This window comes from Cnephaeus nilssonii (genome assembly GCF_951640355.1).
Source record: "Cnephaeus nilssonii genome assembly, chromosome: 13".
Lineage (NCBI taxonomy): Eukaryota > Metazoa > Chordata > Mammalia > Chiroptera > Vespertilionidae > Cnephaeus > Cnephaeus nilssonii.
This window is the reverse complement of record NC_137084.1, coordinates 3,708,869-3,728,134: the sequence shown is the minus strand read 5'-3', so window position 1 is coordinate 3,728,134 and position 19,266 is coordinate 3,708,869. Positions and strand designations below refer to the sequence as shown.

The 19,266-nt window shown below is 54.8% G+C and overlaps 1 protein-coding gene across 1 annotated transcript; it reads right to left on the bottom strand.

Annotated features, from left to right (window-relative positions):
• Positions 1-1,956: 1,956 nt before the first annotated feature.
• SLC3A2 (solute carrier family 3 member 2) lies at positions 1,957-19,143 on the bottom strand. Its single transcript, XM_079788866.1, has 10 exons — positions 18,919-19,143; positions 7,245-7,679; positions 6,653-6,826; positions 5,953-6,047; positions 4,281-4,349; positions 4,130-4,188; positions 3,783-3,981; positions 3,533-3,676; positions 2,648-2,731; positions 1,957-2,531 (listed from the first exon to the last, which is right to left on the bottom strand). Exons 1-10 carry the CDS (start codon positions 18,986-18,988, stop codon positions 2,166-2,168), a joined length of 1,695 nt encoding a protein of 564 aa, XP_079644992.1. The 5' UTR covers positions 18,989-19,143; the 3' UTR covers positions 1,957-2,165.
• Between the last annotated feature and the right edge of the window lie 123 nt (positions 19,144-19,266).

Here is a 19,266-nt window from a genome sequence, read left to right as displayed (position 1 = left end):
CCAGGACACCCTCAGAGGCCCCGGCCCAACCCTCAGGAACTAGTGTTCTAAGGCGAGGAGGGCCAAACTACCCCGACCCGACAGAGAATCCTCACGATGACCCCGGAGGCTCCAACAGCAAAATAAATGGGGGACCCAACCACTTGGGACCAGCCCCCTGCTACCACCCTGGTCTTCTGAGCAGTAGCAGCCACCACCCCAATCAGCCTCCCTGCGGAACGAGCAGCCAGGGAGCCGGCTAAAGCCCGCCAGCCTGCGCCACGGCTCAGCACCCGCCACTGCCCTCCTGTCCCCTCAGGCTGTGTGGCGAGGAGCTCATCTGGGCAGCCCAGGAGGTCACGGTTCGGTTCCCGGTCAGGGCCCAGGCCCAGGTCACAGGCTCGGTCCCCAGTGTGGGGCGTGAGGGAGGCAGCCGATCAATGATTCTCTCTCATCATGGATGTTTCTATCTCTCTCCCTCTCCCTTCTCTCTGAAATCAATAAAATATATATATATATATATATATATATATATATATTTTTTTTTTTTTTAAAAAGAACTAGCCCAGCCGGTGTCTCAGTGGTTGAGCGTTGACCCATGAACCAAGAGGTCGTCAGAGCACATGCCTGGGGTGCAGATTCCATCCCAAAGGGGGGCGGGGGGGGGGGGGCGGGCATGCAGGAGGCGACCGATTGATGTTCTCTCTCATCCATGTTTCTTTCTCCCTCTCCCTTCCTCTCTCGAAAATCAATAAAAACACACTTTAAAAAAAAAAAAAACTCATCTTGTCTGGAGGTCGGCCTTTGCCCTCAGCTCTGGGCGGTGATCTCCAGGCCGGGAATGCCCTGACGGAGCAGCTAGCATGGGGACGTCAGTCCGCCTGGCCCTGTGGTTTATGAGGAGGCTGTGGGACACACTATCTCGGGAGGACTGAAGATTTTAGCCTGGACTTCTGGGAGGGGCTGGGACTAAAGGTCAGCCGTGGGAGCCAGCAGTATGTGAGCCCCAAGAACACCGTGGAGGCCAAAGGCTGGGGGCGCCCTGCTCGGCCAGTGTTATGTGCCAGGTCTGAGGTCCAGGACGCCCTGGGAGGAGCTTCATGGTTGGATTCCGCCCTAAGAGCTGCACACCCCACCCTCGGGCACCCTCTGGCTATAAACTAATCTCAGTCGTTCCTGCAAGGAGCCCGAGGGTCACGAGCTGGCAGCGGGTGTCAGAGGGAGGGCAGTCTGGGGGAGCACGCCCTTACTGTGCCCTTTGCCCAACGCTGCAGCTGCGGTGTGACGCCCCTTCCCAACTAGCCCTCATCCCTCCTCTTCCTTCCTCAGTGCCAGGCACGCTCCCACCCAGGCTGCCTCCTGCATGCCCCGCCACTAGGGATCGAGCCCACAACCCAGGCATGTGCCCTTGACCAAAATCGAGCCTGGGACCCTTCAGTCCGCAGGCTGACGCTCTATCCACTGAGCCACACCAGCCAGGGCCATTTAATCTGCCTCGCCAGGATATAAACCCCAAGGCGATGGGGATTTTTGAACTTTGTTCCCTCCTCTACCCCAGGACCCAGAACACGTCCTGGCACATGCTGAGTGTGCAGTCAGGGCCTCCTGAATGAGTGACCTCTCGTACCCTTCAGAAGCAGCTCTTAGACAACAGGCCGCCCCACTCCCACTCCATCCCCCGAAAGGCTAAGTCTGCAAAAACGGGAAAGCTGACCACACTTAGCGGCAGACCCATTGCTGAGGGAGAGTCAGCAAGACCGAGACCTCAGGAGAGCACGCCCAGCGGGGGAGGAGGCCCGGGTGCTAGGCCCAGAGCCCCAGCCCACACCTCCCTGCTGACTGGCAGGCCCCTTCCTGCCTGGGCTGGCAGCCGCATGAAACGCTCAGACCCTGATCACCTGGGGAAGGTCCGGGCGGGGGGAGAAGAGGAGGAGAAATTCCTGCCATAACAGAAGGTGGAGGGAAGACAGACCTCACTAGACAGGGGTAACTTTTATTTGAAGCCAGAAAACACCCTATTGGGGTTCATCTGTAATCTGTGACAGTAAAAAAAACAGGAGAGAAACCGGAACCCAAAGGGCCTGGGGAGGGGAGGGGAGGGGAGGGGAGGGGAGGGGAGGGGAGGGGAGGGGAGGGGAGGGGAGGGGAGGGGAGGGGCGGGGAGGGGAGGGGGGGCAGGCCGAGGATCAGGCCACGTAGGGGAAGCTGAGCAGCAGCCCCTCGTGGGGCTCCAATTTCAGGCGCTCCAGCTCCAGAGAGGCGCCCTCCTCCCGGCCCGGCTGGGTGCTGAACAGCAGGTCGAGCCTGGCAGGCAGGCTGGCGCTGGCGGGCAGGCTGCTGGAGGCCTCCAGTCGGGCAGGCTGGCCCACGTCCCCAAAGTTGAGCACGACCAGGTAGCGCTCGTTCTGGTCCCAGTGGCGGACGTAGGAGAAGAGGTTGGGCCCCGAGGGGAGCACGTGGAAGTCCCCGTGCAGCAGGGAGCGCTCCTTGCCCCGGTGGTCACTCAGCCGCCGGAACAGGGTCAGGAGGGAGCCAGGGTCTTCGCTCTGGCCCTGCAAGCGATGGAGACACAGCGGGAAGGGATGAAGAACAAGAACTCCGCTGGCTGCAAACTCCCACAAGCCACTGGGCCGGCTGCTGGTCAGGCCCTGCCCCCTCAAACCCGTACCTTCACCGTCATGTTGGAGCTCACAGGTCCCGAGGTGTTGAGGGAGCTGGACTCATCCCACAGCATGACCGGGGCCTGCTCAGGCTGGAAGGCAGGGAAAACAGGACTTGGGGAAGGCTGGCCGACTCCCTTCTCCTCCTCCTGTGCCCCCGGCCCCCGGCAGGCCCTCCCGCCTCTCACCTAACTTCTACTGGGAACAGCAAGGCCGGCTCCCACCTCAGGTCCGTGCCCTGCCCCTCGGCCAGGGGGCTCCTCCCCCGGACAGCCCCGAGCCAGCTTCCTCACTCCCGCCTCGCTCAGCTGTCTCACAGGGTTCCCTGTGGCTTCCTTCTGCGGAGCACTCAGCCCTCCGTGCACTGCTCTGTGCTGCAGGCACGGCGCCCGGGAATCACTCCGCAAAACGTGGGGAATGAACGAATGACCGGCTCTAGAGATACCAGCTCAGGGGGCAGCCTCCACGCCTGTGGCTAGACCTAAGCGCGTGCCTTCCGGTCTTACCGCTATCCCTTCTCTCACTCACCTGGCTCCCCCACTAAACCAGGAGAGCCCAGCAGAGTACCCATTGTCCAATGAATGAGTGAATGAATGAGTGAGTGAGTGAATGAATGAGTGAGTATCATACTGAACACTACCAGGTACGACACTGCATTTTAAAGTAGCCGTCACTTTATCCGAACCGCCCTACGAGAGAGGCAGCCTCGCGGAACAGATGACCGGGACGTGGAGATATGTCACCGCTTGCCGCGGCCACACAGCTACGGACCAGGTGACCCACTAGGAAACAAACGCAGCTCCCCCGGGGGTCACGCCTGTCCGCGGCATCCACGCCTACCCTGGCGGGTGAACACGGCTCCCCCACTGCGCCGAGAAGGCAGCACCCAGTACCTGCCCGGGAAGGGCCGCTGCCTTCAGGCCGATCTCGTCCCCATAGCTGAACACCGGGGTCCCCGGCAGCGTGAAGAGCAGCAGCTGGTAGAGTCGGAGGAGCTGGGCCGGCACGAAGGAAGTGAGGAGGCCCTTCTGGGACAGCTGTGGGAACGGGCGCACCGGTGAGCCCCCGAGCCCCCACCGCCCGTCTCGCAACACCCCTTTCCTCCGAAACGCACCCTGCCCTCTCCCGCCACGTGGTACTCACGCTCCAGCTGCACCAGCGGCTGTCATTGGCCAAATGCCCGCGAGTGGCATTCAAGTACTGGGCGACCAGCGTTTCCGCGTGCTCCCCAGTGAAAGGGGAGGCCGCCAGGTACGAGCTGGTCAGCAGCAGGTCCTTGGCTGGTTCGAGCAGGCTCAAGATCTCGTGAAGGTTGGAGGACCCAGTTCCGGCAATCAGGAGCCTGCAGAGAGCAAAGCAGAGGTCAAGGTTGGCACGGGACAAGAAAGGAAGACAGGAAGTGAGGAAGACATTTGAACTAGGAACTCCGCCCTTCCCAGGGCCAGCACTCCACTGGGGGTACCCCCACCCACAAGGGGTCTGGCACTCACCTATCTTCACTGAAGCTCTTGGTGATGTTCTGCCACTCGGCCAACAATAGAGGCGCATTCTAGAAGGCAAAAAGCAGAGGCAACTACTACCCGGCCCTGGCGAGTCCCGCCTGCTCACCGAGGCTGCGTCTCTCATGTGAAGGAAACTCACCTTCAGCTTCTCCACGTCCCGAACCTGGAACCCATCCACACCAGTCTGCAGCCAGAAACTCAGAGCATCCTATGGGGGGGGGACACGGGACGACAAAGGACAGAGTGACACTCTGCTGCAGAGGCCCACAAAACTCCCACCCGCCCCCTCCCACCCCCCCAGAGCCTGCCTGCCAGGTGCTTCCTCGTGACTTGGGCAGTCACCTGCAAGAGAGCCAGGAATGGCCTCGTGTCCCCACCTCCATTATAAAGGTTTAGCCCTTGGTCCCTCCCCTCCTAACTGATCACTGCTTCTCGCAGTGATCTCTCTCTACTCCAGCCCATGGCTTCACCTTTGATAACCACAGAGGAGGCCCGAGAAAGTGTGTTCATAACCGTAACCTCGTTTAATCCTTAGCACGTGTGGAGCGCTGCATACCCATTCCAGAGACGTGGAAATCGTCTCAAAGAAGCAAGGAGGCAGGCCCAGGGCTCACTGAGAGAGGCGCAGTGACAGGGCTCAACCACCAGGCAAAACCCCCAGACAGAGGAATGACTCCTCTCCCACGGCCTGAGGCCAGGAGCGGTGCAAGGGCTGTGGGCAGGGCAGAGCTGGGCAGGGCCACCGAGGATGAAAGACTGAAATGCCAAGCATCCCCCCCGGGCAGCTTCCATGAAGATGTGGGACAAAGAGCCGGTTCTGTGGGACAGGCCCAGGCCTGAAGCCCTGGCGTGTGAGGCTCAGAACATGAAACCCCATTCGCACTGCCCGTTTTCCCCCTTTTCTCCGTGCTCCCTCCTCGCGTCTCCATTTTCAGCTTCATCTCATTACCATCCGAAAACTTCCCTATCAGTAACGCCTAAAGGGTCTTCCAGCAGCGTGCTGACGGATGAGCTGGATGACTCCAAGGTCCTACGGAAATGCCGGGAGGACAGATCCTACCCCAGAATCAGGGCTGCCAGCCAAGTGAGGCTCTGCCTCCATTTCTGTTCTGCCCGTTTGTTCTGAACCGGTCTGTGTCCCATAAGGCAGGCCTGAGGAGCCTGGGTGACATTCACAGCCCCTCCCCCAGCCTGTGGGCTACAGAGCTTGAGCCTACACCTTCAGGGAAGTGGTTCAAGAATGAGGTTACTTGGACCTCAAATCCCAGCACATGGAACCCTCTGAACCTTAGTGTCCGCGTGCAGTTTGGGGATAACGATAGGGACCTTGTGTGGGTACAAGGGACCTTGTGTGGGTACACCGGGGACTGGAAAACATCTATAAAACACTTGGCACCGCCTCAGACACAGGAAGATCCCCACGCTTAGAATTTCAGGCGGGGCTGTACTTCAAAGCATCAAACAAGGACTGGGAAACCAGTCCGGACAGACTCCCACTGAGAAGCGCTCCCCTCCCCAAAGGAAGAAAAGTCAAACCCAGATTAGCATCTGAGAAGCTCCCCTCCAGGCACGGTCACCACCAGAGTCGAGGAAACAGGAAAAAGAAGCGCCCAAAAGGAACAAGCAAAAAACGGGCGCACGGCCGGCTGCTAGGGCGCGGGGGGGGGGGGGGGGGGGGGGGAGCGTGTCTGCTCGCCTGCAGGAGCCAGGGCCCCTGCGGGAGGGGGGCTGGGTTCATGACGGGCTGCCGTGCAAGGACCCCACAAGCCAAGGACCTGGCCCCCCCCTGCCACGGGCACCCGCACACTCACGGTTATCTTGGTGGCCACCGCGTCCGTCTGAGAGGGGAGGAACCACGAGTCCTGGCCCCTGTAGTTGGGAGTGAGGTCCAGAATGACCCGGATGCCTGGAGAGTGGAGGGAGAAGCAGGTGTTGAGAAAGGAGGAGAGCAATTCCTTTGTATCACCTGCTACAGAAGCTTAGGTTTGAACCCTGGCAAACCTCAGTCCATTGAAACAGAGACCCGAGCAAGAAGGGACCTTGGCACCTCACAGGGCAGCAGGTGAACAGTAAGAACAGAGAAGGCTGATGGAGAGCGTCCTGGGCTCCCCACCCCAAGCGAACCCTTTTAAAGTAAGACGAGGTTTAATCTGGGTTTTCTTTCCAAAAGGACCCACTCTTTTCAAGTTTAAAAACCACCACCTCAGTGAAAGCCCGTTTTGAAAAAAACGGCGCGGAAGCCCAGAAGTGAACGGCCTGCACAGCAAGTGGGAAGTCCCTGAACCGCTGGGCAAACGCCACTTAGGCCGAGGCCTCACCGTCGCCTCGGTGCCCGCTAGCAAAGCTCCGAGCCAGCAGCAGCGGGGCAGACAAAAACCCTCTCCTGCCTTCCCCTCCACCCCCCAACCCCCTCCCCACTCCCCCCACCCCGCCACAAGGCCAGGCCCTTCCTTCCTAGCTGCTCCCTTGCCAACTCCAAGGTCCTCCCGGGACCCTAACAAAGGCACCCACTCTTTTTCTTGGCCGACTGCAGGAGACTCTCAAACTCTTCCTTGGAGCCCAAAGCGGGGTCGATCTGTTCCAAGTCGGTCCCGTCGACGTCGTCTCTCTGGGTTTTGTGAATCGGGCCCAGCACGACGCCCTTCACCTTGAGGGAGCTCAGGTAATCCAGGCGCCCCTTCAGGCCTGCGACGGGAGGGCCGAGGTCAGAGTGGGCGGGCCTGGGACCACCCCCGCCCCCGGGGCTCGGAGCGGAGGGCGAGCAGCTGATGTAAAGGGCCGAGCACGTTGCTACAGGAACCCGTGGCTCCGGGAGGAAGGGCGGAGGCCGAGTCACCGTCCCCACGTGAAGGAAGGAGGGAGGGAGGGGAAGGGGAAAATCTTTGAAGAAAGGCCGGAGGCGCTGCGTCCCAGGCAGCGGCTGCTACCGGGTGGGGTGGAGAACCGTCCGAGTCCCTGGGGCGGGTGGGAGGGGTGCGAGCGGCTCACCCGTGAAACCAGGGGCGCTGGGGTGACCCGTGAAACCAGGGGCGCGGGGGTCAGGGGCTGGGGTGACCCGTGAAACCAGGGGCGCGGGGGTCAGGGGCCGGGTGCACGCGCTCACCGGCCAGGCCGCCCGCGCCGGGGCCCTGGAAGGCCTGCAGGTCGCCGACGCGGTAGAGCGCCCCCTTCTGCCACCAGGCCTGCGCCGGCAGGTCGCGGCAGCGCGGCGCGCGCACGATGATGAGCACGGCGCCCGCCAGCATGCCCAGCCAGCCGAGCCAGAAGAGCAGCAGCAGCGCCCAGCGCGTGCGCACCCAGCCCGGGCTGCCCGCCACCTTCAGCAGCTCCTCCTTGGACAGGCCCGTGAACTTGGCGGCCGCCGCCTCCGCCTCGTCGTCGGCCACCTTGATCTTCACCAGCCCGTTCTTCTCGGCGCCGCCCGCCATGGCCGCGGACACGGCCGCCCCCGAGGCCGCGTTCATCGGCTGCTTCTCGGGCTCCAGCTCGTTCAGCTCCACCTCCTTCATGTCCACCTCGGCGTCCTGGCTCATGGTGCCTGCGGGACCGGCGACACGACGCGGCCTGCGATCAGGTGGCGGCTGGACGCGGGTCTCGACCTCCGGGACCCAGAACGCTCTCCCCGGCGGCCGCTCCGAGCGCCCGACCTCGTCTGCGGGGCGGGGCGGCGCGACCTCGGGGAGGGGCGCAGGGAGCCCCGCCCCGGCCCGCCTCCCCTTAAAGAGGAACCTCCCGGGGTGCTCATGGGACCTATTTGCCCTGCGCAGGACTCAAGCCTCCGCCGGCCTCGCCTTCCCCGCCTTCCCCGCCTGCGGGCGGCCCTAAGGCCCAGAGCACAACCCCCCTGCGCCCTGTCCTCGGCTTAGACCTCTGGGGGCTCAGACCTCGCTCCCCGCAGGGCTTAGCCCGCTCCTGCAAGACTCCTCCTGACTTTTGTTCAGTTCACTCCGGAGGCAGCGGTTCTTTATGGAACGCCCGCTGCACTACTTGGCTTTATGAACTTTACTGAACTAGCCCTAGCCCAGTCTTCTCAGGAGGTTTGATGGTGACTCTGCCTGGACACTGTGGTCTTACCCTCCCCGCCCCCAGGGTCTGGCGCCGGGATGTCGGGCAGCTGGGCATTGGACATGCACAAGAGCCTGGGCTGTAGCAAACATTCCAGGGCGAGGCCTCAGTTAGAGACATCTAGGTATTTCCGACAACTGATCGGAAGATGCCGTGGTCAGACCCTCCCCCACCCCCCAGGTCCCCCCAGAGTCCCAACCTCCCAGCTGCCCTGCCTCCGACCCCTTCCCTATGGACGCCCCGCGGCAGCTCTGCTCAGAGGCCTTGAAGACCACCCGGCTTCCCAACAGGCAGATCCCTGAACGGAGGGTCAGTGAGCACAGCAGGGGCTGCTGTCCTGCCAACACCCTCAGGAACGCCTTGTTCCTGCGCAGTGCCAGCTGGGCCGTTTTCAGAGCTGAAGGAAGGAAGTTCCTCCCCCCTCACGTGGGCTGGAAGCCAAGATGGCTGTGTGTTTGGAAGAAAGCAGAAACCAAGATCTGAAGCAGCAACAGACAAGAAGGGGAGCCGAAGGTGTGAGAGGCTCATCTCTGCCATCCCCTTCATCCCAGAGCCCACACCCCATCCCAGGCCTGGTGAGGCCGGAACCAACTCCTAAAGGGAGGCAGCCAAGTGGGAGAGGTTGGAGTTCAGTCCGGTGTGCAATGATGATAAGATGTCCAAGGTGCCCGAGCATGCAGTTAAGCGCCAACCAGGGGCTCTGCCCAGACCTTTATCCCCAGCACGAAAGCTCAAGGTTGAACACTGGGGTCAGAAGCTCTCCTTGAGATGGTCCAACAACACCACCCCCACCCCCCACCCCAGGGACACAGCATCTCCCTCAGTCCCGTGGCTCAAGGCAGATAACGCCAGTCCCTTCTGCATGGGATGAAGTAGCTAACAACTTACCGCCCGTTTATCACCCACCACACCCACCACAGGGACTACCCTCCGCCCGGCAGCCTCAGCACTCAGGCCGTTTTCGGCCTCTGCATCTTTTTGCCCAGGCCACTCCCTCTGTGTTTGCCCTTCCTATTCTGCCAGTTTTGCCTCATAAACTCCTATTCATTCAAGACTTAGCTCAAATGACAGCTTTCCTCCACTCCCCCAAAAGAATCACTTCCCAGCCACTGTACACCTACCTCTGCTACCATTCACGTCCCCTTTGTGTATCACATTTCCTTGTCTGAGCGCCTGTTTGCACTTGAAACGGGGCAGGGCCCTTGTGCTATTTGTCAATGGACCTGCCTCTCAGAGGTAGCATAGAGCAGGCGCTTGTTTGGTAAATGAGTGGATGAACTGTACCAATCAAGCCCAAATAATTCCTTTTTTAGACACAATTCAACAAAAGTAGCATGTGAAGATAGAGATACAAGTGAAAAGGAATTTAAACTGTTAACGTAAAAAACCATTGAAACCTGTAAAGAATTTTTGTGATTTTATTTGAGCCAAACTGTCGACATATGCTGGGAAGCAGAACCTCAAGGAATTGAGATAATGCTCCCGAGAATGGCGGGTTACATCTGTATTTATACATTGCAATTAAAGGAAAGGGACATAGGTGGGTTACATGAAATCCATTGGTGAAAGACGGGAGAAAGCAAAGGGGGGGGGGGGGAACCCCTGGGATTGGATAAAAAGTAAAATGAAAGACACATACTTAGGTGGGTGAAGGAACAATTAACATAACAATGAAGGAATTTGTGGTATCTGTCCTGGCTCCCAGCATATTAGGTTGTGCCCTGAGGGGTCCAGAAAAAGGGAAATTACAAGCTACCCAGACTTTTCAAAGGGTATGTTATTATAGATGCAAAAAAGACAGATAGGGCCCTAACCGGTTTGGCTCAGTGGATGGAGCTTCGGCCTGCGGACTGAAAGGTTCCAGGTTCATTTCTGGTCAAGGGCATGTACCTTGGTTGCAGGCACATCCCCAGTAGGGGGTGTGCAGGAGGCAGCTGATTGGTGTTTCTCTCTCATCAATGTTTCTAACTCTCTATCCTTCTCCCTTCCTCTCTGTAAAAAATCAATAATATATATATATTTTTTAAAAAGACAGATATGATCAGTTAAGGCAGTGGTCGGCAAACTCAATAGTCAACAGAGCCAAATATCAACAGTACAACGATTGAAATTTCTTTTGAGAGCCAAATTTTTTTAAACTTAAACTTCTTCTAACGCCACTTCTTCAAAAGACTCACCCAGGCCGTGGTATTTTGTGGAAGAGCCACACTCAAGGGGCCAAAAAGCCGCATGTGGCTCGCGAGCCGCAGTTTGCCGACCATGGAGTTAAGGTAAAGGTTGACCTTGTCAGTGAAGATACTGGCCTAGGATGTAACTGCCCACCATCACTGCTTTTAGGTAAAGTTTAATTTCAGACCATCCTTTGTGGTGACTTTAGGTCTCTGAGTTTGCAAGACCGCCATGCAGGCCTCCCCTGAGCTTGTCAGGTCAGCATGTGGCCCCATCGTCCACAAAACAGTATTTGTAAATATGAAGCTGTTTATGCAGGGGACAAGACTCGGAACTGTTTAGCCAAAATAAAACACGACAGTACCAAATCTGGGGGAAGGGGAGGACAGAAAAGCAAGGGTGGAGAAAGAGGGCAGGTGGCCAGAGAGCCTCGGATTCGACAATGTATGCTGACAAATATAAAATTTAATGTTTAACACAGGAATGCAAAGTATATACTTTGTCAAAAAGAATTTAGCCTTCAAGAGAAAATGAGACAAAGCAAAGAAAAGCAGTTGGATGGTCCAGGAGCCAATATGACCACAGCAGCCAGGAGTCCTCCGCACTTCACACCCAGGCGGCAGGTGGGGGCGGGCCCTGAAACCTTTCTAATTCGGTTGCAAAAATTCATGTCCCTGGTTTCCCACCAGATGAGGATTACATGACCTTGGCCAAAAGATAAGGACATTATTTCCCCCAAAGTATAAAAAAGGATTTCCAAAGAGAGAGCAAAGACGGGAGGACAGTTGGAAACAGGAGACCGTCTCCCAAGCCCAGGACATTATTCCAAAGACCCAGGAAAAAGCATCGGGGCTCCGCCTCTGAAACACCCATCACCCCAGCAGTTCAGCCACCTGACAAGAGGTGTTGGCTGAAGTTAGGAAACTGAGCGTTTGGAAGTCAAAGTGCAGCTGAAATGAGAGCGAAGGAGGGGGCAGACCCTAACCGAAGGGACTGAGTGGGCCGCTGTTTGGGCAGAACTGGTGTCGGAATATTATTCCAAATCCTGCAGCAGGGACCCTGGTTCCTACAGAAGAGGGTTGTCTTGGGGAAGGTGAGGAATGTGAGGGGGCAAGAACCAGAAAGAGTAAAGGAAATGCAACTAAAAGCATCTCTTGGGCAAAGAGAAATGAACGCGCCAGCCTACACGACACAGGCATCCAAAATGGTTCACTGCTCCCAGAGCTTTCCAACAGTTTAATCTGAAGACACATAATGAGAATTTGGGAGCTTGGATTTCAATAGAGAATCTTAGATGAAGTCACCACTAGGATAGGGACTGAAGAATTACCTCTGTTACATGATTATCACACGTGTTCTAACCATTGTGAGTCCCCCAGAGCACATGTTCCCAGAGGTGCTGCAATACAGGCTGTGATACTGGGAGATAAGAAATACAGATGCTCCTTGACTTACGATGGGGTTACACCCCAAGAAATCCATCGTGAATTGAAAATATTGTAGGTGGAAAATGTATTTAATACAGCTAACGTCATAGCTTAGCCTAGCCCTTCTCCTGAATTCTTACTGCGTTCACACCATTTAAAGCAAAAAACCACAAGGCAAACCATCCTACGTTGGTCTTCATCCCCGTTTCTGGCACGAGAGCTACTGACCCCTGTACTTCCTGAACAACAGAGGTGACAGGCCATCTTGTGTTCTAATGTTTGGTCTTAGTCCTCCCAGACACAGGGCTTCTCAGACCCTTGGGGTCTAGTGTAGTAAGAGTGTCGTTTTGTATGTGAAGGAGGTGCTGGGGGGAGGGGGGAGGCCTAGATAGTCCCAGGATAGGGGGTGGTTGCCAGAGGAATTACCAGTGATCAGTAGGTTACAACTTTCGGCCCCACCCCCTGGACCTCGAGAGAGGGGAGAGGCTGAATACTGAGTTAATCACCAGTGGCCATGGACGTGCCTGTGCAATGGCACCTCCATAAAAGCCCGACACACAGGGTTTGGAGAGCTTCCAGTTGGTGAACACAGCCATGTGCCAGGAAGATAACACACCCCAAGCTCCTGTGCTTGGAACTCTTCCAGCCCTCTTCCTGTGCACCCCTTTTCTGGCTGTTCATTCATGTTATCCTTTACTAGAGGCCCAGTGCACGAAATTTTGTGCACTGGTAGGGTCCCCAGTGGCTGCCGGCTGCCGGCAGGATACTCCCTCCCTTCCCCCAGTCGCCTGCTGCCGCTGCTGCCACCAGCCAGGTCCTCTCTCCCTTCCCCCGGCCGGCCCGCCCCCTGGTTGAACTCCTAGAAGAACTCCCGGTTGATGGGACAATATGAATGCTATGCTTTTATTATCCTATATAATAAAAGGGTAATATGCAAATTGACCAAATGGCAGAATGACTGGTCACTATGATGCGCACTGACCACCAGGGGGCAGGTGCTCAACACAGGAGCTGCCCCCTGGTGGTCAGTGTGCTCCCAGAGGGCAGGGAGCAGGCCTAAGCCATCAGTCAGACATCCCCCAAGGACTCTCGGGCTGCTAAAGGGCGCAGGCCAGGCTGAGGGGACCTCACCCCCCAGTGCACAAATGTCATGCACCAGGCCTCTAGTATAGGATAATAAACTGGTAATAGGAAGTAGAGGGTTACCCTGAGTTCTATGAGCTGTTACAGCAAATTCAAACCTGAGGAGGGGGTTGTGGGAACCCTGATTTGTAGCCAGCTCAGATAGAAGTGTGAGTAACCTGGGAACGGATTACTTGAGATTGGTGTCTGAAGTCGGGGATAGTATGTAAGATCGAGGCCTTAACCTCTGGGGTCTGTACAAACCCTAGGTGTTAGTTTCAGAACTGAATAAATTGTAGGACATCCAGTTAGTGTCTCCACAGAAGTGGAGAATTACTCGGTGTGGAAAACCCATACATTTGGTGTCTGAAGTATTCTGAACAGAAAACAGATCATAGTGGATGGTAGCAAACAGGTCATAACAGATTCTTCTCTAGACCCTTGGTCGAATGCACTCAAATATGGAAATGTCTGAAAGAGGGCCTATCACTAGTGGACAAAATCATTTGTAGTAAACTTCTAAAGAGAAGTTAATGTATTGATTTGAGAGAGAGAAGAGGAGAGAGAGAAACATCGATTTGTTGTTCCACTTATTTATGCATTCATTCATTGTTTGCTTCCTGTATGTGGCCTGACCGTGGATCTAAACCACAACCTTGGCTTATCAGGACCACACTCTAACCAACTGAGCTGCCCAGCCAAGACATAAAACACTAAATCTTAAAAACAGGCCAAACGTGTCAAACATGTAGCACTAAAGAAAAAGAGGAAATAGCAGGTTCACTTTAAATTTTTCCCCAAAAAACTGAAAGGTACAGTGTAATAATGCCAACTGTCTGCACTTTAACTGGCCTCTATCCCAAAAGGGAGGCCGCACCATTCCTGGAGGTCCTGCGATATCAGGCTGGTTTGTGGAATGGATGGAGCAAGTCTTTTTTCAATCTCCCTGTGCCAAAAATCTACTTGCTAAAGAACCCTTTGGGAGACAATTTATCAGATGTTAAATGGTAAGCACAGCCCTAGTCGGTTTGGCTCAGTGGCTAGAGCGTTGGCCTACAGACTAAAGAGTCCTGGGTTCGATTCCAGATAAGCGCACATGCCCAGGCTGCAGGCTCAGTCCTCAGTAGGGGGCGTGCAGGAGGCAGCCAATCAATGATTCTCTGTCATCATTGATGTCTCTCTCTCTCCCTTCCTCTCTGAAATCAATAAAAAATATACATTTAAAATCTACACTAATAAAAGAGAAAGATGCAAATTGACCGTACCTTCGCGACACCCACCAGCCAATCAGGAGTGAGTATACAAATTAAGCCAACAAAGATGGCGGGTTAATTTGTATACACAGGCACCGAGCAGCCGGGGTGGGACGCCATGGCGAAGACGCAGGCATTCCGCACCACCCCAGCTGCTCCGGGCCTCTGGGCAGCGTGGGAAGGCGGAAAGGAGGCTCCAGGCCGGAGTGAAGGCAGAAAGGCGGCTCCAGGCCAGAGTGAAGGCGGTGCTGGCAGCCAGGGGAAGGAAGGCCCATTCTTGCACTAATCTTCGTGCATTGGGCCTCTAGTAAATAAATAAAAATCAATGGCAAGAGCAGACATCTCTCTTGATCTTGGGCCATAAAACAAAGAAATTACCTACAATTAAGGTTCCTAGCGGGCCTTGCTTCCATAAATTTCACTCAAGATTACAGAAGCAGCCTGAGCCTAGCCGGTTTGGCTCAGTGGATAAAGCGTCGGCCTACCAACTCCTGGGTTTGATTCTGGTCAAGGGCACAGGCCCGGGTTGCAGGCTCAATTCCCAGTAGGGGTCATGCAGGAGGCAGCAGATCAATGATTCTCTCTCATCATTGATGTTTCTCTCTCTCTCTCCGTCTCCCTTCCTTTCTATCAATAAAAACATTATTTTAAAAAAACAAAAGCAGCCTGAAAGCTGTTCCTTATATAAAATTCTGCATTTTCAATTCTCCCCCAGAACCAGTCTAATCCTTCCCTTGGAGAGCTCCCCAATGGCACACTCCTCAGCAGTTCGGGAAATAAGGAAATTCTGTTCTCAAACTGAATTTTTGCTGTACAGGTGAACGTCCTGCTCCCAGCTCCCAGCAGAGCACTGCGCATCCGCATATCCCTACTCCCCTACGAATCCTGGCAGTGCTTCTTTACTTTTTTTTTTTATTTTATTGATTTTTTACAGAGAGGAAGGGAGAAGGATAGAGAGCTAGAAACATCGATGAGAGAGAATCATCGACCAGCTGCCTCCTGCACACCCCCTACCAGGGATGTGCCCGCAGCCAATGTACATGCCCTTGACCAGAATCGAACCTGGGACCTTTCAGTCCGCAGACTGACGCTCTATCCATTGAGCCAAACCGGTTTCGGCCTGGCAGTGCTTCTTGCTGCCAGGAGGGGGCAAAAGATGCAGAGAAAAACGCCTGAAAGCAGCTTGCATCCTCCACGACAGCGATTTTCAACCTTCTTCATCTCACGGCACACATAAACTAATTACTAAAATCCTGTGGCACACCAAAAAATATACATTTTTGCTGATCTGACAAAAAATATGTATGGTTTGATTAATTTACACTAGACGGCTATTGTCATGTTGGCTGTTGTAATTTTTTAAAAATGTGTTTTTATTGATTTCAGAGAGAGGGAGATAAAAACATCAATGATGAGAGTCATTGATCAGCTGCCTCCTGCGTGCCCCCTACTGGGGATTGAGTGGTAAACCCAGGCATGTGTCCTAACCTGGAATCAAACCATGACCTTCTGATTCCTCAACTACGGAGCCACACAGACCGGGCTTGGCATCTTATTCATGTGTTTGTTTCTCTGTGTCTATCTACCAGAATAGAAACTCCAAGGTGCACAAAGGTCCTGTCTGCTTTGTTCCCTGTTGTAGCTCCTGGCTTAGTAGGTGCTCAACCGGTACTGGAAGAATAAATGTTAAATGAAAGTCACCTATAATCCCCCACTGCCAAGAACACTGGATTTTGTTGGCACTTATTCTCTTCACCCCTTTATAGCTTACAGAAAGAGCATCCCGTGTTTGACAGTCCCCCTTTCTAGTGGATTCTATGTCCCTACAAAAGAGGTTGCAAACTCAGTCTCACCACCTTTGGCTCACAGGCATATTTTGATTGGCTCACAGAATATGCTTTAAAAAAAGGGACGTTTGCCCTAGCTGGTTGGCTCAGTGGATAGAGCGTCGGCCTGCAGACTGAAGGGTCCCGGGTTCGATTCCAGTCAAGGGCATGTACCTTGGTTGCGGGCACATCCCCAGTGGGGGGGGGTGCAGGAGGCAGCTGATCAATGATTCTCTCTCATCGATGTTTCTGACTCTCTATCCCTCTCCCTTCCTCTCTGTAAAAAATCAATAAAATATATTAAAAAACAAAACAAAACACCTCAGTCTAACCACCTTTGGCTCACAGGCATATTTTGATTGGCTCACAGAATATGCTTTAAAAAAACGGATGTTTGCCCTAGCTGGTTGGCTCAGTGGATAGAGCGTCGGCCTGTGAACTGAAAGGTCCCAGGTTCGATTCTGGTCAAGGGCACATGCCCGGGTTGTGGGCTTGATCCCCAATGGAGGACTTGCAGGAGGCAGCCGATCCATGATTCTCTCTCATCATGGATGTTTCTATTTCTCTCTCCCTCTTCCTTCCTCTCTGAAATCAATAAAAACATATTAAAATAAATAAATAAATGGACATTAGGTGTTTACCACAAACGACTGAAATTAGCACTAGCCAGTTTGGCTCAGTGGATAGAGTATCGGCCTGGGGACTGAAGGATCCCAGGTTCATTCCAGTCAAGGGCCTATGCCCAGGTTGTGGGCTCGATCCCCAGTGTGGGGTGTGCAAGAGGCAGCCAATCAATGATTCTCTCATCATTGATGTTTCTATCTCTCTTTCTCTCCTTCCTTTCTGAAATCAATAAAAATATATTTTTAAAAAAGAAACACTTCTTTTAAAAATTGAAGTTATAAGTCAACACTTAAAATAGGCAAATATACAATTTTTGATTTCTTGAACCTCTTGGTCATATTTCTTTAGAGACCACTCAAGCAAGGCAATCAGCTGGAGCTAAGATAGGGCCGCCTAGCTCTCCAGAGGCCCCACCCAGTTCACATCGCTTATCTGCATTCCCGACATTTTTGTAGGTGTGAGTTGGAGGGAGACCCTGACTTAAATCCTCTCCTTCCCTTTTCCACTGCCATTACACTTGTTACAGAATCCACTTACCTGCAGCCTAAACTCCTGAGACAATCTAATTAATGTCCTTGTCTCCATCTTTTTGTAATCACCACCCTGCTCAAAAACTTCTATGGGCTTTTTTCTTACTATCTATAGTTCAATGATTTGGCTTTGCAATCCAGGCCCTCCTCATCTGGCCTTCCCCAGAAAAATATTTCCCAGTTTTATATTCTATATTCCCTTCATGATTATATCCATACACTTTCTTCCTTTTCCAGCTCCTCCAAGTCTGTGTTCAAATTGTTTCTTTAACTTAAATTTCCTCCCTGGGTCAGTCTATCTACCCTTCAAAATTCAGACAGACACTCCATAGAGCATTTCCAATCTCCATTCCCACATACAACCTCCCTCGCCCTGCCTGCCTACTCTGGGACTTCTGGATTTCCCATAAATTTCCTGCTCCATCTACTTGAACAAAGCACTTAATAGTTACTGAGCAAATGAATTTATTCGTCCGTAATAACTTTGTTCAAACTGGAATTGTCTCCATGTTGTGTACACTGTCACTTGTTATATTATCCTGGGACACACGGGGACCACACTGCCCCCCAAAGAAGTGGAAATTGGTTCTCGGTAGAGGAAGGAGAGAGAGGCAGGAAAATCTTAGATATTGAGAAGGTTTCTGGCCCTCCAAAAGACCACAGTACACAGGCAGATACACAGTGTATCAGTGGTATTACAATTTCATGGGGCCCTAGCTGGTTTGGCCCAGTGGACTGAGCAGCGGTCGCCAACCGGTGGTCTGTGGACCATTGGTGGTCCGTGAGGTCCGAAAGGTTGGCGACTATTGGACTGAAGGGTCCCAGGTTCGAGTCCAGTCAAGGGCACATGCTCGGGTTGGGGGCTTGATCCCCAGTAGGGGGCGTGCAGGAGGCAGCCCATCCATGATTCATTCTCTCTCATCATTGATGTTTCTATCTCCCTCTCCCTTCCTCAATAAAAAAAATATATATATGTATTAAACAATTTTTTCATGGGGGGGGGGGATTGGAGGGGAAAATGTCTTTTTAAGGCGCCTGTGGAGCGATAATAACGAGGGAAGACTGAGAAACAGTACCCGAAGATCATTCCATTTGTTTCCTGTGTATCTGCTTGGTCCCCGGCTACCTTGTCCCAGTGTGTGATGAGGGCAGTCGAGCATGGATGTCAAGGGGCAGGGTCTGGAATCAGGCGGCCTGGATCTGGACCTTGGCTCTCACATTTCTTAGCTGGATAACACAAGCAAGTCACCTAACGTCTCTGGGTCTCGGTTCCTCATCTATAACCTCACCTTCCTCCCTCTCCCTGGGGTGGGCACTAAGTGAGGTCGCACAGCGGAGCACACCCCAAGGGCTCTGTGCACGTCTGCAAAACGCGCGCGCACGTTAGGTGTTCACCACCACCGACCGGTGACCTAACGCGGCAGGTCTCAGCAACGAGTCTCCAGGTGACGGGAACCCTGGCAACCAGGCGGGAGTTGCAGGGGGTCCCTCGCCTAGGAAAGGGGGTAGTGAGTGCACCCACCACCTGGGATGTGGGGGCTCATCGATTCATGCAGGGCGCTTAAAACGGTGCTCCGAGCGCGAGCCGCGCTGCAAGTCGGGATCCCGGCAACACCGGGCCAGACGCAGGACGCGGGGGGCCAGCCAGGAAAACCAGACCCTGTCCCAAGACTCGAGCAGAGCGCCTCCGCCCTGGCTCACCCGCGACAGGGCTCCATGCAGGGACCTGCAGCCGAGCGCCCCCAGCCCGGGCCTCAGTACCTGAGTCGCCTCCCGCGCCGGCACCCTGCGCACCAGGCCCGGTCGAGGGTTCAGGAGGCTCGGGATCCATGGAGGTGGGCCCTGCACACGGGTTTAGGGTGTGTGGGGGCAAGGGGAGCTCAGGGGAGGGTTTGGGGGTGGGCGGCTCAGACCCAGACGCAGCGACAACCCGCGGGAAGCCGCCCCAGGCCTCACGGCTCCAGCCCCACTGACGGCGGCGACGGAGACCCCGCCGCAGCGCCCAAGGCGTGCCTGCGCGCGGCCCTAAGGCGCCTGCGCAACTTTTCGCGCCGCTGGGGGCGCGCGCTCCCGTCCTCTTTGTCTGGAAATCTCTACCCACAACTCCCC

What these genes read in the sequence shown, in the direction of transcription:
- SLC3A2 (XM_079788866.1), bottom strand. Translation starts at nt 18,988, where the DNA reads ATGGATCCCGAGCCTCCTGAACCCTCGACCGGGCCTGGTGCGCAGGGT. An exon ending in CGGCGCGGGAGGCGACTCAG is followed by an intron (nt 7,680 to 18,918) that starts GTACTGAGGCCC and finishes CCGGTCCCGCAG; the next exon opens with GCACCATGAGCCAGGACGCC. An exon ending in AAGAGCTTCAGTGAAGATAG is followed by an intron (nt 3,982 to 4,129) that starts GTGAGTGCCAGA and finishes TGCTCTCTGCAG; the next exon opens with GCTCCTGATTGCCGGAACTG.